This window comes from Emys orbicularis, chromosome 1, assembly GCF_028017835.1.
Source record: "Emys orbicularis isolate rEmyOrb1 chromosome 1, rEmyOrb1.hap1, whole genome shotgun sequence".
In the NCBI taxonomy this organism is placed as follows: Eukaryota; Metazoa; Chordata; order Testudines; family Emydidae; genus Emys; species Emys orbicularis.
The window spans coordinates 41,910,482-41,930,475 of record NC_088683.1 but is presented as its reverse complement, the minus strand read 5'-3'; the positions used below and the strand labels follow the sequence as shown (position 1 = coordinate 41,930,475).

General features: G+C 40.1%; 1 protein-coding gene across 1 annotated transcript in view; it reads left to right on the top strand.

Moving 5' to 3' along the window:
* Positions 1-18,757, top strand: part of MAPK12 (mitogen-activated protein kinase 12) — a 70,784-nt gene extending 52,027 nt beyond the window's left edge. Inside the window, exons 7-12 of the mRNA XM_065404039.1 lie at positions 4,484-4,598; positions 7,137-7,208; positions 13,970-14,049; positions 15,020-15,098; positions 15,989-16,162; positions 18,687-18,757. Coding sequence (XP_065260111.1) covers positions 4,484-4,598; positions 7,137-7,208; positions 13,970-14,049; positions 15,020-15,098; positions 15,989-16,162; positions 18,687-18,757 — 591 coding nt within the window. The remainder of the gene's footprint in view (positions 1-4,483; positions 4,599-7,136; positions 7,209-13,969; positions 14,050-15,019; positions 15,099-15,988; positions 16,163-18,686) is intronic.
* The last annotated feature ends 1,237 nt before the right edge of the window (positions 18,758-19,994 follow it).

The window sequence follows — 19,994 nt, the reverse complement described above, 5'->3', positions numbered from 1 at the left end:
GAAGAGCTCTGTATAGCTCAAAAGCTTGTCTCTCTCACCAATGGAAGTTGGTCAAATAAAAGATATTACCTCACCTACCTTGTCTTTCTAATGAATTAAAAGGTATTCTCTCCCCAAGATTTCAAAAGTCTTATTTATTTTGTGGAACTTGTTTCTATGTGAGCTATCTTACTGGAAGGATTGCCAAAGTTACAAACATCACCCTCATAAAAGGCTAACAAGTAATTCAACAATTAAACTCAAAAACTGTGCACAGTCAATCATTCAAAAATCAGGAAATACAAAAGCAGTATTGTCAACACCAAGCATTCAAAAATCATAAGTCAGGCTTCAAAAAATTATGAAATTGGATTTAAATAATGAAAAATTTAAACAATAATAAATTTGGGGTTTGGGAGTTTGTTTGTTTGTTTTTTTCTCTCTCTCTCTGTCTCTCGGTTTTTGAGCCTTTTGGTTACACGTGGGACATGTGGTCCATCTTTTCTCCCTGTCCTTCTTAAAAAAAAAAAAAAAAAAGTTAAAATTCTCCCCTAGTTGCATGACTCCAGGACTGGGACTTTAAGAAAAACATCCAGCAGCACAAGATTCATGATAAAATTGGAAGAGTTGGCACACTGAAAAGTTTTAGTGCACAACTTTAACGCTCTGTACCTGCACCGAGGCACTGTAATTAGAGTTGGTTGGGGATCTGTCGACAAAACATTTTTTGTTGGAAAATGCTGATTCAGCAAAATCAAAACTTTTTCATGTGAAAGGGTCAAAACTTGTATCGAGCAGGTTTTTTAGGTCCAGGACAGAATTTCTGCTCAAAGAGAGAGAGAGAGAGAGAGAGAGACCCATCCTAAAATAGCAAATGCCTCGTGGTTAGGGCAAAGAAACTGTAGGAGAGATTTAGAGCAGGAGCTTTTGAACTTAGGTCTCCCACGTGCCAGGTGAATGCCCTAACTACAGGGACACTGGCTATTCATGGGTCGGTGGGTGTCATTTTGTTACAAAACAAAAAATTCAAAAGGTCTCAGTTTTCTCCCAATGTGAAATGGAAAAGATTTTGAAATACTGAAAATATGTGCAGGATGGGAAAACCATTTCCTGCCCAGCTCTCAGTATAATATAGACTCCCTCCAATTCTCTGGAGCCTTAACCTGGTGGATCCAGCCACTTACAGATTCCCCTTGTTAAAGGGATACTATGACCTTAGATACACGAGTATTAAGATAAATTAAGATCTCATAAAGACAATTCCTGACTTTCAGGTACTTAACTTTGCAAACTCTAATGTTGCAGTAATTTCTAAAGTTTATTTTATTAAAATGGGGAAAGAAATATGCAAGGCTGGTAATTAACAGGCATCAGTTGTGAAAAGACACCTGGTACCTGTAAACAGCAGGGAGCAATCTATAAAAGGTAGACTAGTCTGTGTAAGAAATGCAGGAGAAGGACCTGATTCTCGTCTCATTTATACCAGTGTAACTCCATTGACTTCAGTGCAGTTATAATTCCTCTGTCCAGAATTGGGGAAACGTGGTTCCAATCAGGCTGTAATCTCATCACTACAATACCTGCAGCTTGAAAAACTTAACAACCTCTGCCACCTTCCCTGGGAGTGAAACATTTTGCAGAGCTTGCAAGGTGCACAAGTTCACTGTTCACTAACATACAGAACTAATAAACTCCACTGCTTTTATGAGCACAATTTGAAAGCCTCTTTCTCCACAGCTAATGGGCCTATGGAGTATAGCTGTTCTCTTAACTGTGCACCACATCCATCTTTAAATCCACAGCTAAGAGCTTAGCATAACTTTCTAAAGCACGTGCTCGGTCATGCATTTTCAAAGTCATCAAACTAATTTTTTTGCCCCCCTATGCTTTTAACAAAATGCATACTGGACATTAAGGCCTGTTTCTAGGCTATCTTTGAAGTGTCAAAGTTCAGTTGTGTTTTGTTATTAAGGTGGGAAGCTGGAGTTTTATTTATTTATTTATTTGTGTGTTTATTTTTGCAGTGGGGAGAAATGTGTTTTCCACCATCCTATTCTTAACTTTAAAGTGGCTATAGTGATTTTGCCTAAACATGTTCAAAAAATCACTTTCCAGCATGGTAAATTCCAGCCCAAAAGGTTAAATGTTTAGGTCAAGAATGTATGAAAACAGTGGCTTGATATGGAAATTGTAGTGCAACCTTAACTGTGATAATCTTAACCATAATAATTAGAAATCTGTTCATAAGAATGAATAAACATTTACTCTGTACAAAACAAAATGAAAATCCTAAAATGGCTGCATGACTACAGCTGGGCAAATAATGGATTTTTTTGTTTGCTGACAATTCCAAAACATTTTTTTTAATTCCATTTTGGGTTGAACCAAAACCAATTTTTTAACTTTTTCAGTGAATTGAAAAGTAGGAGGGGGATATTTCAGGTTAAGCAAAATGTTTTTGGTTTTTTTTAGATTTTGACCATTTTAATTTTTTTTAAATGTTTTAATAAAATTAACAAAAATTCTGAAACAATAGGTTATTTCAAAGTGAAAAATTGAAACATTCCACTTAAAAATGTCAAAACAAAATGTTGGGTTTGGGGGGGGGGGAGGGTTAAGCTGTTTTTTCTTACCAGAATATTTTGGCAAAACAGTAAAAAAAAGTGTGTAATATTTCTGTGTTGCTGTATCTGCATTTTTTGCCCACCCCTCAAAAAAAAGACGTGTGAAACATTTTGCCCAACCCTATGCATAACATATGTACTAACTATTTTTGTAATTCTTAGCTACCTTTACTAAATAAATACACCAGGATTTGCAATATATTGCAACTGTTTCTAGCGCTCAATGAAACCACAGATCTTAGTCTGGCAAATCAAAAAACCTGTATAAGTAATAATAAATGTTATGTAAATGATGCAGACCATAGAAAAGCATCGAAGTGTTGCATTTCTTTTCTTTGGTGTCTTGTGAAGACCTAGTGGAGAACACTGTATAGGATGTCTGGATGCTTCATTTAAAAGTATATCTTGCTATCCTGTTTATGAAGATATTTATTTGCCTTGTGTCCAGTATTTAAATGAGAAAGTTTATGGGTGATGTAGTACAAAATAGGGATTAAGTGCCATTGAGCAAAGTGGAAATTATTGGTAAACATAGCAGATCTCTCTTTCTACTTTGCATCCCATTTCTGTTTTAAATGCAGTTGACACCTCAGCTGATATGAAATATGGAAATTATGTTAAAGTGATGCAGTGAGAATAAAGCCATAATATTTACATTTTACATCCTGCATCCACGAATAACAGCCTAATATAACTTTCCTTTTTCATTAGTGCCAGGAGAGTGATGATACTATTTTATTGAATAGTGAAGTATTTAAAATGGTTGAATTATAGTCAGCATGTTACAAATACCGGGTCCTTTTGCAGCGTCAATGAGTGCTTGTACTATAAATCTCTGTCCATAAGGTATCCATGCAGTCTGGTAAGCATGGAAATTTTAGCAGTTATTTCATTGGTAGATCTACATATTCAAGCATGTATTATGTTTTTTAAATCTTCCCTGCCATAGATGGTCCATTCAGTTCTATTTTTCAACAAGCCAGTGGATGGGTACATTTTTGCCATAAATCTGTTAATTCACCTCATCCAAGAGGCTCACTTTTCTGGTTAGTAATTTCTCATTGCTGACTATGAGCCTGTTCACTGTTGGCCTCCTGCTTTAGCTGGTCTCTGCTGCTAGTCCTCTGATTTGGACCATTTTGTAGAAGTTGATCCAGGCTTGTACTTGTATTTTCAAGTGGTTGCCACCGGAAATGGCTAGCTGTATAGATAAATATCCAAGGGACTGCAATAATAGTTTAATGAATAAGTAAGTTTAATCATATATAACTTTATAATTCTGAATGTATCACCTGTGGGCCTTGAACTCCTTAAAAGGCCCTTCAGAAGAGGAAGAGGGAGGAAGGTTGGTTAAAGCAGTAGCCTGAGACTCGGGAGACTTAGGTTCAATTCCCTGCCCTATGACCTTGGACAAGTCTCTCTCTGCCTCTGTTCCCCATCTGTAGAATGGAGATACTAATACTTCCCTACCTCAGAGAGGTGCTATTAGAATGAATACATTAAAGATTGTGCGGCACTCAGCTGCAACAAGAATGGGGGCCATATAAAGTACCTAAGGTGGATAGCTTCATTATAACCCTGGAAAGGTTTGATGGCGATTCCTTGGACAGGGAGTTTTATTAGTAGAATGAAATATTTGACCAATATTTTAATAACATTAATTAAATAATTTACTGTTTCCTTCAGTATAGTTACAAAGCTCAGCAGCTCCATTTTTGTTAAAGTATCCTAAATGGGAGAGAAGCGTTCTGAAACGTAACTTGTATGTTATTTCTGTCCCAATTTTACATTGCAGCAAGAAAACATCTATGTGAAGTGTTCACTTTTTCTATTGTCTCCAGTTGGAATGTCTCTGCATTCATTTTGTTCTTCCAATATAGATTCTGGATTTTGGGCTGGCAAGGCATACGGACAGTGAAATGACAGGCTACGTGGTTACTCGATGGTACAGAGCCCCGGAGGTCATACTTAATTGGATGCATTATACTCAAACAGGTAATGTGTATGTGTGGGTGCTAAGATCAACATCCTCGCTCTGAATAGTCTTAGCAGCTCGCACGTATGCATAGAATAAAGTAATATATAACCATATCTTTGTTCCTCAGAGAGAAATGAAAAATGGTGGTGAGAATATGTGAAAATTAGGGTGTCGATTAATTGCAGTTAACTCACACATTAACTCAAAAATGAATCGTGATTAAAAAAATTAATTGTGAATACCAATTGAAATTTATTAAATATTATTAAATGTTTTTGGATGTTTTTCTATGTTTTCAAATATATTGATTTCTAGTACAACACAGAATACAAAGTGTATAGTGCTCACTTTATATTATTTTGATTACAAATATTTGCACTGTAAAAATGATAAAAGAAATTGTATTTTTCAATTTACCTCATACAAGTACTGTAGTGCAATCTCTTTATCATGAAAGTGCAACTTACAAATGTAGGGTTTTTTTGTTACATAACTGCACTCAAAAACAAAACCATGTAAAACTTTAGAACCTACAAGTCCACACTCAGTCCTACTTCCTGTTCAGCCAATTGCAAAGAGAAACAAGTTTGTTTACATTTACGGGAGATAATGGGGGAGGGATAGCTCAATGGTTTGAGCATTGGCCTGCTAAACCCAGGGTTGTGAGTTCAATCCTTGAGGGGGCCACTTAGGGATCTGGGGCAGTACTTGGTCCTGCTAGTGAAGGCAGGGGGCTGGACTCGATGACCTTTCAAAGTCCCTTCCAGTTCTAGGAGATAGGATATCTCCACTAAAAAAAAAAAAAAAAAAAATGCTGCCCACTTCTTAATTACAATGTCACCTGAAAGTGAGAACAGGCATTCGCATGACACTGTTGTAGCTGGCGTCACAAGATATTTATGTGCCATATGTGCTAAAGATTCATATGCCTCTTCATGCTTTGGCCATCGTTCCAGAGGACATGCTTCCATGCTGATGACGCTTGTTCAAAAAATAATGCATTAATTAAATTTGTGACTGAATTCCTTGAAGGAGAATTGTATGTCTCCTGCTCTGCATTCTGCTATATATTTCATGTTATAGCAGTCTCGGATGATGACCCAGTACATGTTGTTAGTTTTAAGAACGCTTTCACTGCAAATTTGTCAAAATGTAAACAAGATACCAATGTGAAATTTCTAAAGATAGCTACAGCACTCAACCCAAGATTTAAGAATCTGAAGTGCCTTCCAAAATCTGCGAGGGGCTAAGTGTGGAGCATGCTTTCAGAAGTCTTAAAAGAGCAACATTCTGATGCGGAAACTACAGCACCGAAACCACCAAAAAAGAAAATCAACCTTCTGCTGGTGGCATCTAGGACTCAGAGGATGAAAATGAATATGTGTCGCTCTGCACTGCTTTGGCTCGTTATCGAGCAGAACTAGTCATTAGCATGGACGCATGTCCTATGGAATGGTGGTTGAAGCATCAAGGCGCACATGAATCTTTAGCGCATCTGGCATGTAAATATCTTGTGACACTGGCTACAACAGTACCATGCAAATGTCTGTTCTCACTTTCAGGTGACATTGTAAAGAAGAAGCAGGCAGCATTATCTTCTGCAAATGTAAACAAACTTGTTTGAGTGATTGGCTGAACAAGAAGTAGGACTGATTGGACTTGTAGGCTCTAAAGTTTTACATTGTTTTATTTTTGAATGCAGGGGTTTTTGTACATCATTCTACATTTGTAAGTTCAACTTTCATGATAAAAAGATTGCACTACAGTACTTGTATTAGGTGAATTGAAAAATACTCTTTCTTTTGTTTTTTACAGTGTAAATATTTGTAATAAAAAATAAATATAAAGTGAGCACTGTACACTTTGTATTCTGTGTAATTGAAATCAATATATTTGAAAATGTAGAAAACATCCAAAAATATTTAAATAAATTGTATTCTATTATTGTTTAATAGCGCGATTAATCACGATTAATTTTTTTTAATTGCTTGACAACCCTAGTGAAAATGTAAAACTGTAATTAAGAGCAAGTTCCCTGCAGTTAAAAAATTTGGGTAATCCTTTGTTGTTGTCAATTTTCAGAAATTAAACTCCAGTGTAGACAGAGAAAAAGGCAATCTGGGTTTGGACATAGGTGGTAGCGAGCTCTACCCTTGCTACATGCTGTAATCCTTCTGTAGGATGTTGCAGATTGTACCCTAACTCCAACTGGAAGGGCAAACCAGTCAGCAAAGAAGGGGTACTAAAGAAGCATGAAGGTAGCTGTAGTCCCTTCCTAAATGACTGGAAGAATTACTTCCTGTATGCATCAGCTTGATATTGAGGAGCTGCCCTCTCCCTGTGTCCTGGTCATGAACACCAGTTACCTTATTGCAACTTGCTTTTGGTAGACATTTATTTTCATATAAAGGATCAACTATATTAATACGCTTCTTTAAAAAAGTATAACTGAAACTGTATTTTAACCATACATTTGTGAGGGGATTTAAAAATATAATTCAGCAATTTAATGTTATTGATCTTTTTTTTTTTTTTTTTTTTTTTAATAATTTCAGTTGACATCTGGTCAGTGGGCTGTATTATGGCAGAAATGATAACAGGGAGGCCACTGTTCAAAGGAAATGATCGTATCCTTTCATGATGAATTCCTGGCAGAAAGATATGAAAAGTGTGTCGGTATTTGTGTGTCACAATACGTTGGTTTCATAATGGATATAGATTTAAAACAATGGTCAATTAATCCCCCCCCCCCCACCTGCTTTTAAATCTTGGGTAAATTACTGGATGTTTGTGCCTTAGTTTACCCATCTGTAAATTAGGACTAATATTACTGAGCTACTTCACTACAGAGATATGAGCATTGAATGTTACAAAGCACTCTCAGATTCTCAGGTGGAAGGTTCTATGCAAAATCTTCAATAACAGGCACCCCGGTTCAGGAGTGTACACACACAAACCTGGTGTTGTGTGAACACCCAACCTTACGGGTACATACAGAGCCCAGTTTACATATGTGCCTCGGGTTCGGGGCACACACTTCTCAAGATTTTATCCAGAATTGTTAGGATCTGGTTAGGAAGGTTCTCCATATTTAAAAGAGTTGTATCATTCATTGCTGAGAACTTAAAACTTAAATCAACTTAAAAAACATTAAAAATCCCACTTCAGTATAGACATTTTTGACCTACTATTGTTACAAGTAACTCTTAAAATTAATATCAGTGAACAGGAATTAGAGGGGGAAATTGTCTAATTTTTTTCTGTTTTGTTTATTTGAGAGGGCTTGTGTATAACCAGTTTCACTCTTTCCCTTGGATATGTATTCATTAAGGCCCGGGTTCTGCCAGCAGATACTATACATGCTTAAAGTTAAGCATAAGATTTTGGGGCTTTAGTATGTTTCTATTTCGCTTGTTTGTGTCTTATTCTCCCCTTATTATGTGAGAAAAACACTTCAAAAGAGAAGAATGGAGATTGCAAAACCACAAAGATGAGATGAGGGGACTAGGGAAGCTGCAGTACCTGAAACTATTTTTAACACATTTTTTTAAATTAATTAGATTCAAGTATGTGTCCCTTGTTAACAACAAAATACAAAAATATCTTTTCCTGCTGGCCTAAGGGCAGCAGTTAACTAACCAGTATTATTACTGGAGCTGTGCTGGCCTTGAGTATACTTATGTAACGTTTATGCATACACAAGGAAACAAGTGAGTCACAATTTCAAGCTGCACCAGAAATTCAGGAGTGGGAAAACCAGTATTTTAATAATCTTAGGAGATGAATATTGCAGAAGGTATCGGGTGAAGTTCTACAGCCTATGTTATGCAGGAAGTCAGACTAGTTAATCATAATGGTCCCTTCTGACCTTAAAATCTGTGAACCTATGTTAGCTGTTGCAAGGAGAACACAATCTCATTCCAGTACTTTTCAGGTAAGCAAAGCAAGAAATATAATTTTTAGTTCTTTTGTTTTAGTTCCATAAATAAATTCTGTTGCAAATTTGATATCAAATAATTTTTTTAACATCATTTGTAAAAGCTTTTCAGTTTCATCCATCATCTCCCTCTGACTCTACAGGCATTTGAATGTGTGATCTTCATGTATTTGGAGCTCTGCAAGATCAATAGGCAAAGAGGTGCAACGCCAGACAAGAGCTGCTTTCTATGGCATCAGCCCCTGGAAACCTGCTGGAATCCCTGGAAAAGATAATGCTGGTGCTGAGTAAGCTATACTTCCTTAGGAGACATAAGGTCAGGGACTACTCGCCTTATCCCACCCAGGTTGTCTCAGGAAATCTCAGGGTTTGGAATGGAGCAAGGAGGGAAAATGACTTTTAAAAAGCTACAATAACATTTCATGGAATATTTGTCAAAATTTCAAATTTTCAAAAAATTTCAACCAGCTGTAGTCAGGAAGCTACCTATGATGATAATCAGCTGGTCACCTCAGTTTCGAGGATGATGTCAACAATCATAGTTTGTACTAATGGGTCTTCATGTGACTCCATAGACCAATTCAGGAAGAACAACATTTACCACACTGGCCACAGAACCATTTTCCTAATTGTGTTGATTGAGCTGCACATTGTTTCTGTGTCTGGCACTGTGCTTCCAGCTGCTCCCATGATTCTTCTCAAAGTCGTGGCCACCTGCCCTTATGATGTGGCACCGTGCAATATGATCCATCGCCAGTTGCTCAAAGGATGAGTAAGAAATGTTCATTTTGCACAGTTTTTGTTTCATCTGCCCTCCATGCTTACAATTGCTGAAGCTTAATTCAGAATATAAGATTTGTTTTGATAGACGGGTCTCAGGCATTTGAATTACATGGCCAGCCTATCTCAATTGGGTGTGGATCATATGAGCCTTGATGCCAACCGAACCAGCTTTCACCAGGACTTCTGTGTTGGAAACTCAGTCCTGCCATATCATGTGCAGCAATCATCATAGGTGTTGCAAATGGAAATTGTCAAGCTTTTTAATGTGTCGTCAATAACAGGTCCATGTTTCGCACCCATAGAGCAATGTCATGAGGACAACAGCATTATAGACTTTGATTTTTGTCTGTAGACAGATTCTATGTTGCTTTCAAATTTGGTGATAGAGGCGATCATATGTAGTGCTGGCTTTCTTAATTCGCACATCCACTTCATGGTTGACTATAGCTTTGTTGCTCAATATGCTGCCAAGATATGTAAACTGTTTGACAGCTTGCAGCATAAAACTTTCCAACCTTATTGATGGGTCTTGGTAAAGTTGTTGAGGAGCTGGCTAGTATATCATCTTGGTTTTCGTTCAGCTGATGGTGAGGCCAAAGTTACAAGCTGTCGCAACAAAGCAGTTTGTAAGATGTATAAAGATTGGTGCTGTTTGTGACATTTTTCCTGTAATAGTCACATGATGAAGATCATGTCAGCAGTGCTCCACTGAGCACGAAAGCTGCACTGTGACTCAGCTAGCATGTTGTCGATGATTTGGGTCAGGAGTGGTTCAAGAGGATCCATGCAAGAATCTTGCTGGCCACAGAGAGCAAAGAGATACCTCAGTAGTTACCACAGTCGGTGTTTGAGCCTTTACACTTATAAATAGTGACAAGGTTGGCATCTTTCAGTTGTTGTGGTGTAATTTCTTGAAGCCAGACATGTAAGAAAAATTCGAAGAGCTTGTCAATGAGAAGATTTCCTCTGTGTTTGAAAACCTCAGCTGGAATTACACTGGGGCCAGGGAATTTATTATTTTTATTACTTGAACAGCCTTCAACACCTTGGCTCATGTGAGTGGATCGGCAAGTGCAGTAGATGTGGGGCATTTCTAGACATTATTTAGTGCAGGGGTCTCAAACACGCGGCGCGGAGCTCTTCCCTGCGGCCCGTGGAGTTCCCCACGCGCCTCCCCCCCCCCGTTACTTCCTGTCACCGCCAAACTCCCCTCACCCCCGCCCCCCGAGTTATTTTCTGTGCCTGTTAAGCTCCCCGTGTGCTGCTCCCCAATGTCTGGGGCACCTGCCACCCCCCCTCCCCCCCCCCCCCCCGGAGTTAGGGTGACCAGCCGGCAAATATGAAAAATCGGGACAGTGGTGGGGGGTAATAGGAGCCTATATAAGAAAAAAACCCAAAAATCGGGACTGTCCTTATAAAATCGGGACATCTGGTCACCCTACCCGGAGTGTCTCCCGGCATCCACTTGCTGCCTCCTCACTGCCCCAGAGCCTGGAGCCTGCAGCACAGGGTAACTCAGGAGCCTGCACCACACGTTGAATCCGCTCCGTGCTGCCGGCTTCCGGCAGGTCCTAGTGTCCCTCTTCACTAGGGCCAGGGCAGGCTGCCCTTCCCCTGCCCTTCTGTCCTAGTCCTGAGCCTCTCTCTTCAGTGAGGTGCTGCTACCCTGGAGTCGCTCTAGGTAAGCGGCACCAGGCCGGAGCCCGCACCCCACACCCCAACCCCCTGTCCGGAGCCCCCTGCCACATCCTGCACCCCAACCCCCTGCTGCACCTCTCACCTCTCCTGCACCCCAACTCCCTGCCCTGAGCCCCCGCCGCACCCTGCACCCCACATCCCAATTCCCTGCCCTGAGCCCCCTGCTGCACACCTCCTGCACCTCAACTCCCTGCCCTGAGCCCCCATCACACCCCGCACCCCTCTTGCACCCTAACCCCATCTGGAGCCCCTGCCACATCCCACACCCTCACGCACCCCAACTCCCTGCTGCACCCCTCACCCTTTCTGCACCCCACACCCCAATTCCCTGCCCTGAGCCCCCCGCCGTACCCTACACACCTCCTGCACCTCAACGCCCTGCCCTGAGCCCCCATCACACCCCACACCCCTCCTGCACCACCTGGGGACAGAGACGGGGCAGAGTTGGGGTGAGGACTTCGGGGAAGGGGTTGGAATGGGGGCAGGGAAGAGGTGGGGCAGGGGCGGGGCCTCATGGAAGGGGTGGAGTGGGGGCGGGGCCGGGGGCAGCAAGGGGTGGGTGTCAGTGATGCGGCCCTCGGGCCAATGCACTAGTCCTCATGCGGCCCTCGTGGTCATTTGAATTTGAGACCCCTGATTTAGTGACTCATCAGAAACAGTAGATGAACAAGTAAGTAGTTCACTAAAATGTTCATGCCACCATTGGTGGATGGCAGTGCGATCTGTCATGAAAGATTCACAATCAGCACTTGGTAGTGGTGTCAAGACAGATCGGATAGGCTATACACAGCTTTGACTGCCTCATAGAAACCTTTGGAGTCATGTTTATCAGCAAGGGTGTGTGATTCCTCTGCTTTATGGTCAAACCACATATTTTGCATGTGGCAGAGTTTGGATTGGAGCGTACTGCAGGCTGCCCTATGTCTGGCCTATTTCAACCCATAGAGTGCGTCAGCTAAGAGCACAGCATGGACTTGTCACCTGACATCAAGGAGATTCGATATTTTATGACCATTTTCATCGAACCAGTCTGCATGATGGCATTTCGTATGTCCAACACAATTCACGACAGTGTTATCGATTGCGTCACGCAAGGATATCCATTCGGCAGTTACGTCATCACTGATCATTGGAAGAGTTTCTAAAAGAGTAGTTAGCTGTGTTGAAAATTGTTCGGCAATTGACAGATCGTTCAGTCAAGCAGTATTTATAAGCTTGACTGATGGTTTTTTACACATTTTTGGCCAAATAGTGAGGGAAAGCTTTGATGGAACAAGATAGTGGTCAGTACAACAATTAGCTCCATGTAATACCCAAGTTATGCGCACATCTTGTAGGTCCCATTGTCGGACCAACACCTAGTCAATCAAATGCCAATGACTTGTGCAAAGGTGCATCCAGATTGTTATATATTTGTTGGGGAGTCAGAAGATAGTGTTTTCAATATTTCGATGGTGCACAGCATCTGTCCTTAGCAGAAGTAGGCCATTGCTGTTCATCTTGTTGATGCCATGTTTGCCAAGTACACCATGCCACATAGAGTCGTCAAGGCCAATACAAGCATTAAAGTTGCCTAAAACAAGCAACTTTTCTTCACAGGGAGCCAATCGGATCAGGTAATTTAGTTCAAAATAAAAATTCCTCCTTCAGAATTAGTCATTGTTGGTGCATAAGCAGTAATCAGTGAAGCATAACATCTGCCTCTTTGGGCAGTCGAAGCTTCATCAATCTATCATTTATGCCAGTGGGTATGGTCTCCAAACGAGAGACAAGATTATTTCTGATTGCAAAGCTTATTCCTGCATTGTATGGCTTGTTTTGTGGGCATCCCTTCCAGAAGAAAGTATACCCAGCACTCTCCTCAATCAACTGACCCTCATCAGCAAGTTGCATCTTGCTCAGTGCTGCAGTGTCAATACTTATCTTCTAGGCTGTTGAGCAACCAGAGCAGTCTGCCTGACAGGATGATCAGTTTGGTTTGGACAGTCGAGTGTACGGACATTCCATGTCACAACATTGAGACAAAAAGGAACTTTTCAAGGCGTATTTGAATTTCGACCACATGATGGGCCACCCTCCAGCCGTGGATAGCTGGTCAGGGCTGATCAAGATGAGCAATTATTAGGGTACCTTTTTGAGCCCCTCTCCTTGTATTGAGGTCGGCTGTGCTGTCCCTGAATAGAGGAGACAAGTCGATCAAGATGCTGCTGGACTACAGTATCACCTCAGGTCAATGCAGAGTGACCAAAGTCTTGACCTGCCTGCATTCAGATTCATGACTATGAGTCCCAGTAATGTCCATCACCTGTCACTTTCCCCATTCTCCCATAACCGCAGGACTTGTTAGACTGTTGAAGGATGCATGAGAATTTGTTTAAAGTGAACGAGTAGTTGCGCACCAACTTGCACACACTTTTAGTCAACAAGACCATTTCCAGTGGCAAGGTAAACCAAGACAACTGAAGGACTTGCTGGCTGCAGGTTTATTTTTGGAGTATATGTCTTCTGGAAGTCCAGCCTCTCCTCCCCATGGCATGGTGGGATGGTGGAAACAGGAAAAGTAGGGGATTGCCCTGTAGGACAAAATATGGTGGTGAGCTTTGCTTTCCAGGCCGCTATGGTAGCCATGAAGGCCTACAGGGTTTTACTCCAAAACACCCTGGCTAACGGAGCTAAACCCTAGCTCCAATCACATGATCCATTGTAAACTTCACAAGTATAAACTACCCAAGGGGAAGGACATTATCTGGCCCATAAAGTTGGAATATACTTGACTTTAGGTGTTTCAGTGTCCTCAACTTTTGCAAAAGAAACACAGAACCTTGAGCTGCACAAATGTAAAGTTTCTCATTTCACCTTTATGTTGTGTGTTCTGCTTTGATCTCCATTGGCAAGGAAATTGCATAATTTTTGTAGGGCTTTTAATTTTGTCACTGTACAAAGACTTGATTCCTGACATCTGGTATTCAGATCTGGACCAGCTCACAGAAATAATGAAGGTAACAGGCACACCAACTCAAGATTTTGTTCAGAAACTACAGAGTCAAGATGTGAGTATACTGCTTGGTACAGTATTCTGCTAATATTCTGCTTTTTCTAGTTTCAAATGCAAGAAAACTTAATGGAAAGTTGTTCTCTGAATCTCATCATAAAAATATTCAAGAATTTTCTGGAAACCTTATTGATTTGGTTTATTTAGTCAAACACAATTATCAAATAGTTTTAAATTAAGTACATTGCAATAAGGTAATGGCCTACGTTTTCAAAAGTGTTCATTAATTATGGATACCCAACCTGAGATTCCGGAGCCTGATTTTTTTTTTAGAAGTCTTGAGCACCTACAATTTCAGCTGAGGTCAATGAGAGCTGCAGGTGCTCAACATGTATGAAAATTGAGTCCTATCTGAAGGTGGTCACCCAAAACTGAAGTGTTAAAAATTAATGGTCACTTGGAAATATGTACGCCTACGTGCTTAAAGTTTCTTACATATGTGGCACATCAACAGCTCTAGTTGAATGGCTACTACTTTTATTGAGAGCACACTGATGATACATACAATGTATTTAGAAGACTGACATTTGTTCTTGTGTTTTTAACATTGCCTTCCCTGGTCCCATGTGCACACTTCTCTAGAGAGTTTAAACCCTGTTAAATGCACATTAACGTTCCTTAAAATACCTGTAAATTTTAAATACTCATTGAATACATCTTAAAAAGAAGGACCTACTTTTCTAGAAACTTGTATCAACCCACAGTGGGGAAAAAATAATTATAACTCTGTTGAATGATGCATGTACATTTCCCAAACTAAATACAGTAATATTCAGGCTGTAATAAACAGTACTAAGGATCAACCTTAGGCATTGTTTCTCTCCTTTTTCTTAAAACTTGCAAACAAGGTGTTCATATGCATAGCATGCTCTCACAAAAATCATGAAAATTCACCTAGCAAGCATATTGCTAAATTTATCACTTAAAAAGGAAGAACTGTTCTAACCAATGTTCATGTTTCTTTTAAGGCAAAAAATTATATCAAAAGCCTCCCAAAAGTGCAGAAAAAAGACTTTGCAGCCATCTTGAAGTATGCAAATCCTTTGGGTAAGAAAATATGTCTGGATTTCTACCATTTGTGGTGGTGTGCTACAGCAGGCGCAGCAGCTGCTGCTATAATTAAGGTTGCATTATGGTAATTAAGGTTGGATTCTAACCCCTTGTTTTCCATTGCTCATAACTTTAATCTTAAGGACTGAACTTTTCCAAGACTAGTCCTTGGATAAGCAGGACTTAAAAAGTTAAGCCAAAGTAGTTTATGCTGTTGGCCCTGATCCAGCCAATGCTTAAATGTTTTGCTGGATCAGGGTCTCTGAGTAGCAAGAAATCAAATATAGATAATATAATTTTCCTATTTAAAAAAAATTATTCTTAAAGCCCTATTCTGAATGATTGTACAAGACAAACAGATAGGGGTTGAAAACTGAAATTTGTCATGAAAATAGTCCTCAGTGAGAAGTATCTCAGGTTCCAGAGAAAATTGGTTTTGATTTGGTAGTTCTCAAGATAACATACTGAGTAAGCACGGTACATTTTGAATTTTTCAGTAAGCTCACACAGGGCCTGATCCAAATCCCACTGAAATGCATGTAAAGATTACCATGGAGTTCACTGTGGTTGCATAGCTGAGAAAATCGGTGCTATAGATATACACATGGCTGTCTGACTGCACTAGTGGATTGAAAGTGTACTGAACATGTGGATTGGCTCATAATGAAGTGGTTTTTGTATTGAATATCACAATAATATGACTTGACAGCAGCAAAACACTTTTTGTATTTTTATTTTCTTCTTAAAACAGCATATGTCTATGAAATGAAATAACTCATCTTTGTAATCATCTGTAATTCTAAAAAACAACAATGGTACAACAGCTTAAAATCCAAGTTGGATTCAGTGGCAATATTTGAATGTCCTTTTTGGCTTGTGTTGAACAGCTGTAAACCTTTTGGAGAAGATGCTGGTGTTAGATGCAGAGAAGAGAATAACGGCAGTAGAAGCTTTAGCGCATCCTTATTTTGAACCAATTCATGATCCTGAAGAGGAAACTGAGGCAGAGAAATATGATGACACATTTGACAATATGGATTTGCCACTGGATGAGTGGAAGCGTAAGTTCATTATGGTGGGGTTCAAAGGGACTAAGAAGGGCTAGCTGAGAAGTAAAAACACTGTTCTCTCCTTACAAATGACTTTTTTTGGTCTTGGCAGAAAATAGGCACCAATGGGGTCTAGAATCATAAAATGAGTCAGTGCCCCATCTCACCTTGTACCTCCTCCTAAGGTTGCCCCTCTGCTAGTTCCATCTTTCTCCAGGGCACCCCCTCCGCTCCGCCTCCTCCGCTCCTCTCAAACCCCCCATGCTTTATCTGTTTTCCTCCCTCCCTCTCCTTCCCCATTCCCCACCAAATTTCCTCTTCCTGAGCTCTTTCAATTCACCCTTCTTGGTCCCCCCAAGGTTAGCTAAGGTTCTAACAAGCCTTCCCTGACCCATATGGGAAATGCCTTTAGATGACCAGAGATTTTCTTTACAGTGCAGCTATTTATACTATGAATGGAAATAAAAAATTACTTTTTGGGACAGTCTTGCTTAGCAGTGAGGTTAAGCAAAGCTGGCTGGTAGATCTAGAGTGGCCTCTGATCTTTATGGATCATTCTGGGTTTTTATCAAACATTCTCACTGTCCAGAGGTGTCTTGAAAGTGGAAAATAATTAGATTTATACTGTTTGTAGAACACTATTACAAGGTTTTATTGCTATGTATAGAATAAACTTAAATGATAATTTCCTCTTTTCTGAGGGAAAGAAAGAAGAGTGGGAGTCAGTTATTGAGGATTTGGGTTCACTTTTTGTTCTGGGTTTTCTTTTTTTCATTTCCCTGATTCATACATCACAGGGATGGGAGCAGTGATGATGGATTGTTACAAATCTGCCTTTCCTAAAACAGACCTCAGCAAAGCTATCAACACCCTCCCATCTGTATGTGTCTCCCAAAGGTTGGCAACAAACCACAGTTATTAGCCTGTGCAAGGGAACATAAGACTAGTATTCAGTGTGCTGTTGGCTCCAGTGACTGAGTGCAGGTCATAGTTATTACCTTAGCATAACAAACGTTAAAAATAGAGGGGAAGAGGAAGTAGCAAGTTGTACTTTGATCTCCTGGTTTTCTGCTGAAAGATACCTTGAACTGTACAGAAAGGAGGCATTTCTGAATTCTTACGCTGTGTATTATTGCTTACTGTCAATGGAGCAGGAGAATACTTCTCCTAAACCTAGTGAGCTACAGATTGTGCTTAGGTGTCCCATGAGTGGATACATCTTCATATAAAGCAGGTTATGCGGTTGCATAATTAATGCATTTGAGTGATATGCCTCTATACACAGGAGAGATTGTGCTGATTATTGGTTACTTATATACTTTTTAAAAAAAAAATTAACGTGAATATTTTTTTTAATGTTGCTGATTTTTCCACCTACTCTTTCCCCTCTGCTGCTGGGTCTGCTGGCTGTCCTCTTTCTAATCTCCCATTTCTAACTGCTTTGTTTGGTGTCACTCAAATTAAAATCAAATTCCCTTAAATTTCCTAAAATGACCAGGGCTACCCTTTACAATCTACAAAACCTGAGACTGCTGACTTTTAAATAAATATAAATGTTGAGTTAATTTAACTTTCCGTTAAAAAACAAACTAAAAAGGAAGTTACTAGTCCTCACCCCATCATGCAAACCAGGCTGTTTCTGAGATTCGTGCTTTTCTTTCATTTCCTCACATCCTTACTTTCTAGCGTTGGCCAGTATGAGAAATACTAAAATGTCATCAGAGATGATGTTCTTGCAGCATTTCTGTGCTCACCGGAACTAGGAAGTTGTGGTAACTAGATTTACAGACTATGATGAATTAAAAATAAACTTCAAGCAAAGGAAGCAACTGATGTCCCTCCACAGGGGAATTGGATACTTAGTATGTGAATGTCTCATAACAAAACAAGACAGAGACATCAGTGGTTCCTATACATACCAGGCTCAGTTCTGGAAATCTAAGGCTGCCTTCACCCAGATGTCTGGCAGTCATAAAAGTGGGGATTCAGCTCCTTTTTCCCTAACAGCTTCCTGCCTGCCTGTCCATGATTGAATTCTTCTTCGGTTTACCCTTTTATTAGGAGCCTTTCACAGCATGTTCTCCTGGTGTGAGACTGACAACCAGCTGTAGTCCTAAGGTAGTCATGCTGCCTATTGCTAATAGAGGCTGAGAGACCATCTCTTTCTGATGAGATTTGGAGGCTCAGTTTTGGTCCTGATTCTCAAACTTTGGCACTTAACTTTCGGTGCCCATATTTAGGCCCCTAAGCGAGAGGGCCTGATTTTCACATTTGCTGTGCATGGCAGCAGCTATTGACGATAATGCCAGTTGTAGGTGCAACACTGACAATCAGGTCACTTATTTAGATGCCTAATTTTAGGCATCCACTTTTGAAAACTTGAACCCTAGCTCTTGGTATGTTTTCTTTCCCTCATCTGTGTCTCATTCCCAAATAGACAATGTTCCAGCCATTTTGGGATTGGCTCCCGACTACTGTCTATGAGGCTCCTTTTATGAACATACTAGCAATGCTTTCTCTTACTGTTGTTTTTCAGGCATTACCTATAAAGAGGTAATAAACTTCAAGCCATCTCCCCTGCTTGAGTCAAAGGAAACAGCAGTGTAACCGTATGAACCATCTCTTCAAAAATCAAAAGAAGCAGGAAGGGTGTTAATGCTTGTGATAAGTCAGTTGTACAAACCTTTTTATAAATAAACTGGATGTAATCTGTTATATCTGTATTGTAAGGAATAATGGTGTTTTTACTCTAACCAGGAAGCTAGTGCCTTTGGAAGTAGCATTTCAAGACTGCCTGGAAACTTACCTCTCTCCAAATTTTCTCATCTTTTTGTGCAAATTTGTGGTTTCATTTAATCAAAATACTCCTCAAAATACCAGGGTTTTCATGAATGTGTTTTTAGACCAGGTATTGCTAGTTCGAGTCACAGGGTAATAGAGTAATAGTTAACCCCTTAAGCAATCTGAGGCTAGATGGACAAGTGTTTCCCTCTTCCTACATGAATGGAGGGGACTATGAGCCCCTGGAGCCAAGCCCAGAAGGCCTCAAAGGGAGTGTGCTAGCTTCCCTCTTGGTTCTTTCCTTCCTGCAGAAGCCAATTTGTGGATGATCTGCAGATTGTGAGGGAATGAAAATGTTGCTGGATAGGCTCAACAAACCTACTCTGAGAGATGTGTACAAGAGGCAGCAGTGGCACTCAGGGACACCCATGGCTATAAGAGGTTTAGCAGGGGACTGAGTAGAGCTGCAAGTGGTCCTGATTTTAAATAATACAGTATTTTCTTCCTCTTCTGAATAACTTGCTCTCATTTTATATAGTGGAGTAGAGGGTCCTGATTTCCAGGGGGAAATTGTGAGGATTTATAACATTCTATAAGCTCTGTAATTTCTTCATAGTTTTGATGTGGTGATTGAAAATGTACATAGTGATCGGGAGGGGTGGGATCAGTGTGCCGATGTGAGATAGAAATAAAGCTACATGCAAAGTGTCACTTCATGACAATAGGGATGGGGATAATAATATTTTTATTCTTCTTCTGACCTGCAGCTAGATGTTTTGTTCATATTATACATAGGCAGTATTAGGTGTACAGAACTAATTATTTTTAAATCTCATTATCTCATTCTCTTGTGAAAAATAATCCCTTGACAGAAGGTACAATATCCACAGGAGACATCTACCTGATGAGTTACTCTGGGATATTGGTTAGAAGCTTCTATGGGTTCTTCAGCTGTGTTCATCTCTTGCACTTTCCTAGCTGCTTAGTTCATAATAATCTCAGGGGAGCAGGAAATGGAAATTGGCAAACCTTTGTATGTGTTTTTATGGTTAAAGCTCATCTC